This window comes from Strongylocentrotus purpuratus, unplaced genomic scaffold, assembly GCF_000002235.5.
Source record: "Strongylocentrotus purpuratus isolate Spur 01 unplaced genomic scaffold, Spur_5.0 spur5_contig_810, whole genome shotgun sequence".
Classification (NCBI taxonomy): Eukaryota; Metazoa; Echinodermata; class Echinoidea; order Camarodonta; family Strongylocentrotidae; genus Strongylocentrotus; species Strongylocentrotus purpuratus.
In genome coordinates this window covers 19,235-32,253 of record NW_022145514.1, presented here as the reverse complement: position 1 = coordinate 32,253, position 13,019 = coordinate 19,235, and the positions used below count along the sequence as shown (strand labels likewise).

At 34.5% G+C, this 13,019-nt stretch overlaps 1 protein-coding gene across 1 annotated transcript in view; it reads left to right on the top strand.

Annotated features, from left to right (window-relative positions):
• The window catches only part of LOC100890101 (G patch domain-containing protein 1), a 69,031-nt gene that overhangs the window by 41,152 nt on the left and 14,860 nt on the right, over positions 1 to 13,019 (top strand). The window contains exons 13-14 of the mRNA XM_030977678.1: positions 1,522 to 1,646; positions 4,090 to 4,244. Of these exons, the coding sequence (XP_030833538.1) occupies positions 1,522 to 1,646; positions 4,090 to 4,244 (280 nt within the window). The remainder of the gene's footprint in view (positions 1 to 1,521; positions 1,647 to 4,089; positions 4,245 to 13,019) is intronic.

Below are 13,019 nucleotides of genomic sequence, written 5' to 3'. Positions count from 1 at the left end.
ATAGAAGGTGAAGACTTCTGTAATAAAATTATCTAACAAAATTATATCACAAAATTATATCACAAAAATTCTATCTTATTTTTGTCATCTATATATTTGGTTAGATAAAAATTGAGACAACAATATACCCATTTGTAAGAGGTCAAGGTTTGGATCATAAAAAAATCCACAGTCTTTCACACTCACAAAAAGCTGTATGAAAACTTTATGAATAGCTCTTGCCAAGCCCACTTTTCTGAAAGATCCCCATTTAAAAGAAATAAACATGACAAAGGGCTACCCTTAACCTCATACTTTTATGAGCCAGATCTGTGTTACTGCGGTGGATTCAAAATAGTGTTCCCACTTAGTTTTAAGTTTAAGTTATTTTGATTCTGGTGTTTTATAACCAAAAAACAAACAATATATTTTTAGAAAATAGGTACATTACGTTAACTTATTACCTACCTGAACCAGATGCCATCTATATTAAAGGGCAGGAGATAATTTGAAGATCATAGGTTGAAAAAAATGAATTGCATACAAAATGAAGAAAAAAAGGAATGTATAAATTAAGTAGCTACAGTACTACTACTGTTAACATATATGCTAAGAACGATATAAACTAAGAATATGATGAACATAGTGTTTGGGAGTTACCATAGCCCTTTTATCTGCAGGGATCTTTAAGGATCTCAAAACGTTTTTACTATTTCTTCATGGTTCACATGACCTTTTGGTAATGTGGGGACAGGGGAAGAGACTTCGATAATATTGGATAGGCACCAGTAGACATTGTTGATTAATTCTGTATGTACATGTATGAAATACTTTTTGCACTATTTTCTTAGTAATTACCTTGGTGTAAGTAATTTGAATGTAGAAGTTACCTCTTGAAAATGGGTGTGAAAATTATAATATTTGGTATTGAAAAGCAAGATTACATGGTTAAAAACCTGTTTAATCTCATGGAGATTTCTTTGAAAATTACTGAATATCTGTGATTCTGTATAGTTCCAAGTATTGTACTGCATAACAAATAGAAATAATAATAATAATAATAATAATTATAATAATAATAATAATAATAATAATAGCCTAATAGTCCACTCCAAATTTTATTAAACCGAAACGGAAATTCTTTTTGCCCAATTGATCGTGAGCCCGGCAGCCACTGAGCAGCGCCAGATCGACGTTGCTCTATCCCTTATTGTTGAACGCCAGACAAGGTAGCAACAACTCCCATCTTTTAACGTCTTTTGGTATGACGCGGCCGGGGTTTGAACCCACGACCTCCCGGTTGTGAGGCGGACGCTATTCTTACAGAACATCAATATTGACTTTCCCCAGTCTTTATTGATCAATTTTTCTTCACCAGTTTACTGCTGACTTCACCCCTTCCTATAGCCAATGGGGTAAAACTATCATAGATGAATTTGGCAACATTCGGCAACCATTCAACCTTGAGAAATTACGCAATATGCTTTTTGGATAAGTCATTCATTGGTGTCTACTTTTGAAAAATCTTTCTTTTTCCAACAGGTCTTCAATTGTTGGCCTTCCTACTGTAAAGAAGGATAAGTTTTCTGTCTTTAATTTCTTGGAGATTCAGCAGCCGGCCAGTGCTCAGATGGACATATACCCTACACAACCAGGATTATCTAAATGTATGTATCACTTTGGCTCCATGAAACATTCTCAAAATCAGTGCCAGGTCACTAACTATTTGTAACCATTTACAATGCTTCTCATTTGGGTCGTTTCTTTCAAGTTCAATTGAGAGAATCCCACCCCTACACCTTTTGCAGATGTCTCTGTTGTCAGTTAATAAAGAGATACAAACATGTAAGTTGAAAACTAGTGACATTTTGTTTGTTGTCAGAAAACAGGTCATATTAGACCCTGTATACAAAGACCACTAGACTGAGACAAGAATTGTAGTCTTTGCAGACAGATTGTCTTTATGGACAGGTGTTTATGCCTCTGCCACACGAAGTGAGTACCGGAAGCATTATGTTTTCGGGTTGTCCGTCTGTCCGTACACCTGCTGGTGCATCTGTCCATTATTATTCTTGTGAATGCTATAACTTAAGAACGAATCAAGTATCATAGTTAAACTTTGTGAGAGTATGTATGACCATGTAAAGATCACCTGATTAAATTAAGGGGTCAAAAGTTGAAAGGTTACAGGTCAATTTAAATGTGCTAAAATATCTTGTGAGCACGATAGTTTGAGAACGAATTGTGCTATCGTAGTGAAACTTTGTAAGAGTATGTATGACCATTTAAAGATCATTAGGTGCTGTGGGACCTACTTGCTACTATAATTTGATAATGTATGTTCTGAAAACACTGTTCATAACATTTTGAGGATGAAAAAAGAGATGCAGAAATTCATTAGAAGCTACTGGTCTGTTAGGTCTAAAATATGAAGAGGGTTATTATCATGCCTATAAAGAACTTCATCAAAATTAGGGAGGGGCTGCAAAAGAGGGCTACTACCTTTAATCCGATAATTAAAATATATTGATTGTTCTGCAGGCGGAGGTATATTTTCATACCCCAAAATGCGGGAGATCCCGGATTTTCAAAATTTCAATTTTTTTTTTGTTGTTTTTTTTTTTTGTGTTGCTTAAGCCAAATTAAGCTTGTTTTATCATATGCCGCGATGTGAGAGTTCATGTATTGCCGCGTATTTACCGCGTATTGCCAGTTAGCTTTTGGTTACTGGTACATTTGCTGGTCCACATGACCCAGCTACTGTGTAATAAATACTGTTCCCTTGCAGTGTCACCAAGTTGACAAACTTGTACCAACAATGATTTCATGAAACACATTTTAATCACATTTAGTTTTTCTAATATTTACATTTTCAATTTAGTGTTGCATGATATCAAACTTGACAATTTATAAGCCATGGTTTCCAAGAGAAAATAAAAATATTTCTCGGTCTAAAATATTAGTTGCAATGTCAAAATGTGGGTGGTTATAGCTGCATGGGGCCCTGAAAGATATATGTTTTTCTTTCAGCCTGTTTCTCTTAAATTGTTTCTACCAGAATTTAAAATGTGTTGAGTGATGAAACTCATCATGTTCCATCTCATATGCAAGGCTGTTCTTGCAATTTTCTGCATGAAAAATATTTGCACACTCCTTATATTCAATTCAGTGCTCCAGTCAATGATATGGATTGATGCGGATCATTTAAGATCAAAAGGCCATCACTAAACGGCAAGAGTAATACTAGTGTGGTATAAAACTTAGTAAATGTTCATCTTTTAGGTTGAATTAAATCTCTTGAACAAGTAAAATTTGGGAGTGTATTTCTATCCATCAACTAAAGGCCAAATCAAATTTGATTAATACTTTTAAGTTGATGTTTGTTTGTTTTGTTTTGTATTGATTTGGGGATATATTAAAGCTGTATGTAGACTTTAAAGAGCAGTTAAGCCTTAAAATTCAAGAGTTTTTTCCCTAAACCTACAAAATATTGCTGATATTGATTTTGGGCAGCGTGCCAATATAATTTGATATAAATAAGCACATTTCAATATACTGTATATGGTACACCTACATATTCTATGTCTGCAGAACAGGATGTAGACATGTCATATTTTTATGAATAATTTCCTATTGAGTAAAATATGATCCTCATCAACTCTGAGAATTAAACACAAAGTTAACCCTGACAGGTTGATTTAGTTTGATAAAAAAGGAAATTAAGGTAATAAACAACAAAGTTTTTACATTAATTTGGAATACAATGAAATTCTTAGCCAGCTCTTTGAGGTTTTGAGGATGAAACATTTATCATGGATATTCAGAGAAAATAATGAATTTCACAAAACTCCTGTTTCTGCTATTCTGTAGAAGTAATTCTTTTTGTTTTTTTTGTTGCTTTTTTCCCTTTTCTTTTTCCTTGGTGTTTTGTTTTCTTATAACAGTTTTATCTATAAAATCCTACATTAGCATCTTCTTATGACAAATTACACATCTGTCAATCAAATTATAGTTTTGTGCTTCAATATATTTATTTAAATACCAAACATATTGCCCACATTCATATTACTCCCATCACCAATTAAAATTCAACACCTTTCTTAATAACAGTGATATCAAAAGAAGTGGAAGAGCCAGGACAATCTTCGTCATCATCATCATCATCTTCTCTGAAAAGGTCAAGATGGGATCAACATCCTGGTATCCTTGCCAACATGGGATCTAAACAAGAGGTCAAATGTGATGAGAGCCAAGGAACGGGCAAAGTAAGAACAGAAAATATGATTTGATTTATGGGAATTTGGTAAAAGGCTATCGACCAGAATTATCTTAGTGAAACCTAGTGGCTTGAAATAATGAATCTGGGTACAAACAGGGGTTTAATTGTTGGTGATGTGACATTACAGTCTAATTGTATGATATGGTATTTTAAAACCTGATCTTGGTCATGGTGATCCATTTTTAAAGAAAATGAGTATTGCATAAAAGGTATTGCATAAAAGGTGTACACATGTGTTAAACAGGCCTGATAATTTGATCGCTTTCTATAATGTGAAATCATAAGATCATGTTGTGATTCTTAAACATTAACACAGATTCATGAAGATGTCAGCAAATTATATCAGAATGTTGAATATTAATTTGCTACCTCGTTCTTGCTGCATGGTTCTGTCAGCAACATTACATGCGTGATTCTTAAAGAGCGTGATTTGAATTATTTGTAGTGTCTATATAAAGGTGAGAGTTATCTTGGCTTGTGGAAGATGCATTTTATGGACAGCAAAATATTATTGGCTTGATGGAACAGATTCATAATGTTTGCTGCACTTAAGACTTCTCTTTCTTTTCTTGCTCCCAAGAGAATGAATGTCAAGAAGGGGGCGATTATTTACCTGCATATAAAAGAAAGTTGAAGGCTGAAATGAGAATGACTTTGGTGAACATCTTATTATTGTAGCATTTAAAATGACACCCTTTAGAGCTTTTCTTGTATTTTACCTTTTATGATCTTTTGAACAGGGTTTACAATAGATCAGAGATGAATCCTGTCCCTTTTCTTTTAATTACTAAGTACATTGTACAAATGATAAAAAGTTGGCAACCACATACTAATTAAAGGGCAATCCAACTTTTGTAATAAGTTCATTTGTATGAAAGCAGAAAAATAAGATAAACAGAATGGTGAAAATATCAGACCAATAATATGAAAGTTAAGAATGTTTGAAATATAAGATAACTTAGTGTATGTGAATCTCAAATTAGCAGTTTGGTCAGTGGAATGTGACATAGTCGGTAATAAATCTCCTTTTAAAATACTGTGGAAAAAAATATCATTAACATCTGATTAAAGTGTCAATTAAATCTGACAAAAAATATGAAAGTTATGAATTGTTGAAAGTTGTAATCACTAGATGTATGGGCACTTCAAATTGGCTGAGGAGTAGTTGTAGTAGTAGAAGTAGTAGTAGTAGTAGTAGTAGACTTTATTGGATACCTTGTTTAGCACAGGGCTAATCTGCCACAAGGTCCACAAGGCTGAAGCGGTAATGTCAACGGGATGAAGTGCCGGATGACTTTCCCATCTGTTCCAACCGTACATATAAAATTACTAAAATTTAATATTTTTCAAAAAGTCATGGCTCAGAAGGGTCTATTCTTTTTAGATGACCGATAATAATATGCTTTCTACAATATATTTTGAGTAGTGCCCCAAGAGAGAAGGAACTTACGAGAAAAACAAAAATTAGTTATATTTTTGTACACAGCAAATGGGTGAGTTATCCATGTCCTACGTCACAATCCACTGACCACACTACCAATTTGAGATTTGCGTAGACTTAGTGATCGCATATTTCAAACATTCATAACTTTCTTACATTTGGTCCGATTCATTTTAAACTTTTGCCATTCTGTTTTTATTATTTTTCCGCTTTCATACAAACCAACTGATTACTAGGGTTGGATTACCCTTTTAGAGCAAAATAAGTTTGAATAAGGCATCCTCAACACTCAAAATTCAAAATTATCTCTTTTCATATCAAAGAAGAATATCTTTGGTCATTTTCAAGTACATGTATAATAACTAGAAACGATGAAATATGGACATGTAGAAAGAAAAACTGTAAAGTTGACCTGGTTGGGGACACGTTGGAATCTGGTCAATAAGCCCTATTATGCCTGCCTTGATACACACCCTAAGGTCAGTCATCCCAATACAAATATGAAAATACTTATTTACAATGAATGAATGAACGAGCGATTGAACAGATCATCAGCAGGTTGCTGCATTCTTGTCCAAGTAACCGTGACATTTTGACCAGAAAAGGAAGGCAGTATTTCAATTTCTATAATACTGAATAGATATTAATCAGCAAATCAAAATCTATTGTAGATATTTATGTATATATGCTTTAATGCAAACAAAATCTCCTGTATTTAATCTATTATTTGCTGTCAGTACCAGCAAGTACTGGGATCACACACTTTCTAGAGAAAATAGTTCAGTATCCTTTTCTGTCGAGGTAATTATAAGATTTTGTAACCTGACCATGCATCAATGCACTGCAGATAAACCGTGGATAAACCTCAATCTTTTCTGATTTCTATGGTAGTATTAACCATGATGGTCTTGTTATAAAATAGTTATACTTTTAATGAAATTTTTGGCATTCTTGTAACTACTATTGCATAAAGAGTAAAGTTATACAAGCTCCTTTTCTATGTAGTGAAGCCAAAAGAAGGTAGAAAAAGTTGACAAAAGACGATTTGTGAAAATTGGGTTTATGTATCTGTATCAGCTGTAGAGCTACACCAAATGCCCCTTTTCATGATATAATAAATCTAGTTTGCTTTTTTCCCTCTTAAACTAAATGCTTACGAGTTACAGAACGTGTGAGAATAAACTTTGATGTTACAAAACAAAGGCAAGAATGAAAAGAGCACTGGGTAAACAAAAAAATTACAATATTGATTAGAGTGAGCTGATCTCAGAAAAATTAATTTTGCTCAACTCTTAAAACGTGAGAGATTGCAGTGAATAAGACAAAAAAGAGCAGTGGTTAACAAAGATCAAAAATAGTTTTTGTTAAAATGATGCATAGAAACCTGTGCAATGAAATTGAACTAGAAAATCTAAAAGAAACTCCCACAACTAAGAAAAAAAAATGGATATTTTATTTACAAGTTGAGAGATACCTATTTAAAAACTAGACATACCTATTTAAGATTGCTTACAATTAGTCACTGCTTTTTTGTCTTTACCAATTTAGAATCATGAACAGATATTTTTGGTAGTTTTTCAGTCTCATCAGCGCCTTTGATTAGGTAACTAGATATTGGCGCTTTATAAATTTCCTGGATTGGATTGGATTGAGATGGGATGTATGTTCAACATTGAGATCACATAGATGAAGATATAATTCCACTTGTGGGACTTAAATTTCGCAATGCAAAGAAGAAACAAGAAACAAATTTGATTAGTATCTTACCATATGCCTACATGAAGTTTATTGAACAGCATCTCAAAAGTCAGAACTGACTAAATTTGGTTAACATCAAGGGTGAGCACATACATACAAATTTTCTTAGAAAATGTCACTTTTGTTTTCATGATTATTAAAGGTAATACAAAGTTTTGGTATGGGGTCATGAATTTGGTTTAAATGAACATATTAGAAGCATATGCGACCCTACAATATTCAGTGATCGTCGTCGCGGTCGAAATCGAGTCTAAATTCATGAAATTATAAATAATAATCACTTTATGTTGTATAGCTCCCTCTCAAGGTCAAGATATTAATTAAGCTATAAAACAATGTTTCTTGACCAATATCGATCGATTAGCTATTCCCGTTATACCACAACTACATATTCTGAGATTTCCATGGTCGCATCTACCATAGTACGGCCGTAGGAGCCATTTAAAATTTATCAAAATTTACCGGGAGCACCGGTAAATCTTTACATTCAATTTTTCTCGAAAGCAGAAGTGTTTTAGGGGCTAAAATTTCTAGTGCTTTTAATACATCCACATGGGCATCCAAATATATCAAAATTGTAAAGAATCACTATCCACCCATTTTTCAAAATTTCCCAAAACTTTGTAATACCTTTAATGATATTATTGATAATATTTAAAAAAATTATTATACACAACTTGTAATATCGATAATTGCTATGTAGCTTTCTCTTTCCTCTCTCATTTATTCCCCTTTCCTCCATATCTTTCTAGCTCCATCTCTTTTTCTGTTCTTGCCATTTCCTATTTCTCTCATCTTCTTTATTTTTAAAAAGGATTATTTTCACCTACGTAGTGTACTTTCTAATATGTAAATTCCATCTATCGTATACAATCATATGTAGTGTACTGTACAACTTAGCTAGTAATATTTCAAATTACACACTATGTATAATGAAGAAAAAACACACACACAACACACTCATCCTTACCTACACACTCGCCCACATACACCACCCACTCTCCCTACCCATTTGCACACACAAAAGAGCATCATTAATTATTGAATGGTGACCAGTGTAATATATATAATAATTTCCACAAGTTTTCCATGTTGCTTTTAAATTTCATGCATAAATCTTCTCACACTCTACTAGACCATTTTTCAGGCACTTAGCATAACATATCACCCCTAAACACAAAGACTGGGAAATTTATGTAGCCAAGATTGCAAAAGAGTATGTCATGCCGGAAGCATTCTCCTGAAAAAATATTTTGTACTAGTTCAACTGAAAGAAATGCAATTTCATGCTCCATTTAAAGATTTTGACATTTAATACAAAAAGCTGTTGAAACACTTATTGTGCCTCCCCTGTGTTTAGTGATCTATATGTATATTGTAAGTAAGCATAACTTTGGGCATTTTTATGTCGTACCTGTAAAAGTAGGTATCACAGCTAAAGTTTGAAAGTATCTACATTTCATTTCCCCTGCCAATTTCCTTTTAGAGCACATGGAAAGAGGAGTTTTGATACCTCATTTGTCAAATTTGAATAAGTACTTTTGAAAATACGACCACTTACATAAGAGACGAAATGGTCAAATTTTGCGTAATTTGGCTATAACTGACAATTAGCCATTTTCAAGGTGGCATAATTTTGTAATTAATGGATGAATCACCTTTCTTTTCAAGAAATCTGTTCTCTGTATGGATTTCTACATGCCTATTTTTTTTAAGGTTCTTTAGACAAATATTTTTTTGTGGAATTTTTCAAATAATTATATGAAGCCCATTTTGATGCGTGTGACAAATGGCTAGTTTTGCGTCGCCGGAACAAGTTTTCATGGGTTTTGAAACTTGGCTAGATTTAAGAGTGTCTATCAAGAGGGGCTGAATTTCGGCATATCTGGGGGGTATATATATATATATATATATATATATAGCTTAATTATTTCTGTAAGTTTGGACCATCAAATCCATTTAAATTAATTTTCAATGGCATTTGAAAATGGCTCTAAACTCTTAAAACTTCATATTTTAAAGCACCCTTAAGCTTTTTTGTGCGTTTTCAAGTCTGCCTAAATTGAAAACCGTTAATGGTAGGGGAATGAATTTTGGCACATCAATAGAAGGTATGGCAGTGGCGGATCCAGGGGGGGGGGGCACAGGGGGCACCTGCCGCTCCCCGCTCCCCGACCCCCCCCCCCCCCCCCCCCCCCGCAAAAAAAAGTTAAAATCAGCCCTAAATTCCCCCCAAATGTGCTCCCCCCCCCCCCGACCCCCAAAAAAATTATTAAAAAAAAAATAAAAAAAAAAATATGGCAATGGCTGACCTAAAAAGGTGACCTTACCCCACCCCCCCCCCCACAGGTGTGGGGCGATGTAAATACAACATGAATAAATGGGGATATACTGACGACACAGACACCAACTGCGAGTGTGGAACATCCGTGCAATCCATGTCACACCTATTAAGATGTCCACTCCTAATCGACCCATGCTGCCTGGAAGACCTGGTGGCAGCAAATGAGAAGGCTCTCCAGTGTGCCAAGGCCTGGCAGAGCATTTGAGGACACGAAAGAAGAATACAAAGTGTATATATCCTTTTCTTGAACATGATATTATTTATTTTTGGTGCTTGATAAATCTTTATAGATATTTATCACAACTATGAAATTTTAGATGGTTACCATTTCGTGTTTTTTTTTTTTTTCTTTTTACTTTTTTTTTCAGTTATGAGTTATGAGTTTTTGATCGATCAGGTGGGTGGTACATGTACGACATTACTTATTATAGGCTCTGTATAAGCTTGGCTTGTTAGAACTCTTGTGAGTAATGTGCCGCGGGATTCCATATCCTTAAACTTAAACTGGCGAACAGAGCAACAAGACCAAGCTCTATAATTATTAGGATCTCTGTCCAGTAGTGCCATGTTTGTGCCATCAAACTGGATCGACCAAATCAATTGATTCATAATATATGTATATGCAATATTTTTTCCCGTAACATGAGAGTAATTTTAATAGTTTCATACTATTAATTAAATGTATTGTTAACTGTAACTGTATAATTGTTTTAAATGGGGGCACGCTACAAGAGTCCTATCTCGCACCCCGGGGCAACGTGTCTGACACGGCCGGTTGATCAAGATTACAGTAATCTTGATCTAAGGAGACACAAACGGAACGAACCCCCCCCCCCCCCCACGGAGCAAATTAAAAAATTAAAAAATTTCTTGACCCCAAAAAAAAGTGTCCTTTCCCCCCCCCCCCCCCCCCCCGTTTATTCAGCGGCTGGCTGAGTCATTGCGATTTTTTTTTGGGACTAAAAAAAAAAAAAATAATATATATATATATATATGTGTGCCCCCCCCTCGTGTGCCCCCCGGCAAGAAATTCCTGGATCCGCGCCTGTATGGGACTCACTTCTTTTTAGTATTTTGGGCCATCAACCTACTTTAACTAAAGTTTAAATGGCTTTTGAAAATGGCTCTAAACTTCAAAGAAATACACTCTTCAAGAAGTCCAGATTTCCATCAAAGTGCCATCAGTTTGCCTTTGGTTGGAGAGAGGGGTTGGAGAGAGGGTGGGGGTGAAAGAAATGAGGAAAATTTGAGTAGGCCTACCTAACTTATTTACTATATAAACAAAAATAATAACAAATCCCTTTTAATTGAAATTCATGAATTGAATCCACGATCTTAAATTTAAAAACTCTGGGAAAACAATAAATGCCCTTTAAATCCTTGGCGTGGGTTCACAATCACAACATGAGAATAGAGACACCAGTATGGGAGGTGCACTGCCGCCGAGCTATCACCGAGTGTGTGTGTGTGTCATTTGGTTTTCATACACAGACGTGCATCAATCAGATATGATTACTAAAAAGACGCTGCCTGAATTAAATTGGAATTTAATAATAATTTTCCAAAGATCAGAAAAGCCTTCATAACAGTTATTTTATTTAGATTGAAACACACAAAAAAAATTTTCTGACAAAATTTGATTAAATTTTCACTCTATAAATTGACAAAGATTACACAAGTTTGTTCTTGAATTTCTTAAAAAGTCACTTTGAAATTCAAAGTTCACTCGCATGAGGTGCGAGAAAAATTGCGAGTGGAAAAACACAAACATGTATTATTGGTCTTGTGATCGCTTTAAAATCTGTTTAGGTTACGTTAGCATAATAATTCCGTTGAAATATATATGTATTTACTAATTTGTTCGCCAAATGCTGCAAATCCTGCCTCAGTTTCGATATTTGAAGCCTCAGATTCATGCTCCGTTTCGGATCTTGATGGGACGGCAAGCGGCGGGTGCGGTGAGGGGCCATGTGGCCCGTCGGGTCTTCGAGCGAAGCTGGGTGCCTGCTCGTTGAAGTCACTTTCGCTCAGAGCGTATCGACTAGGGGTATAGTTGTTTTCATTGGATTGGCGCTCTAGCGCCATCTCGGGGTCATTCTTAATATTTACATGATCGTATTCTCCAGTAAATTCTCTTTCTTCTCGTATCGAAATTGAATTAAAAGTATGTTTTTCTGATATAGAAAATTGTTTCAAACTTTTCACTCTGATTTTTCACGATCTTTTTTAAACATACCCCCATCATTTTTTATATGAAAATAAAGCTTAAGATGTGCTCTTTCCAACCAGTGGATTTTTAAAACTCAAAGACAAATGGCGTTCAAGCGCATTGAGCTAAAACTAGGGATACAAATCGGCTGTCAAATAAAAATGGCGACAAACGAAGTGAGACGGTACGAATTAGAGGGTAAATCCCAAACAACTGTGTCGTAAGTAATTAATGGATTTTGATGAAAATGACATGACATGAAAGACAGAATCCTGAGCTTTCGAGAGACATATAATTTTATAATATTTATTTTTTCCATGATATGAAAATCTTCCTTCACAAAGAGAGAATTTGCATGGTTGAGCTCTGCGTGTCCCCACTCAATGCAGCTCTTCTGTGATATCTGTAAAAGAATTTTTGATGCTTTGAAGACATTTGCTGCTTGGTCAACTTTGTAACAATACTAAAATCCCTAGTTTCAACCCTCAACCAAACACTATATGTAGACCTTACCCTCAAGTTAAATCCCTAGTTTCAACCCTCAACCAAACACTATATGTAGACCTTACCCTGAAAGGCAAGTCCAACTCCAAAAATAACTTACTTTCAATAGAAGCAGAAAATCAAACAAAACAATTTAAAAAGTTTGAGTAAACTCGGATAACTAATAAGAAAGTTATGAATTTTTAATGACATGTAAAACTTTGAAAAGCACAAGACAAATTGGCAACTCACTCATGAGTTGTGACGTCATTGCCTCACTATCCACTAATTGTTTTCTTTATATTGATAATATAAATTTCCAATTCCCCCCCTAAAAATCTTATTTCCTCACACCAGCATCCAAGTTATATTGATAGTAATATGTTTTTGTGCGGATGCACTGATATAGAGTAATTTTGTTCAGTTAAATCACAAAAATGAGAATTTTGATATTTTATTTATATAAAAATCAATGATAATGAATATACAATATTCAGAAAATAGTATCAATTCTTCAAAGTTCATA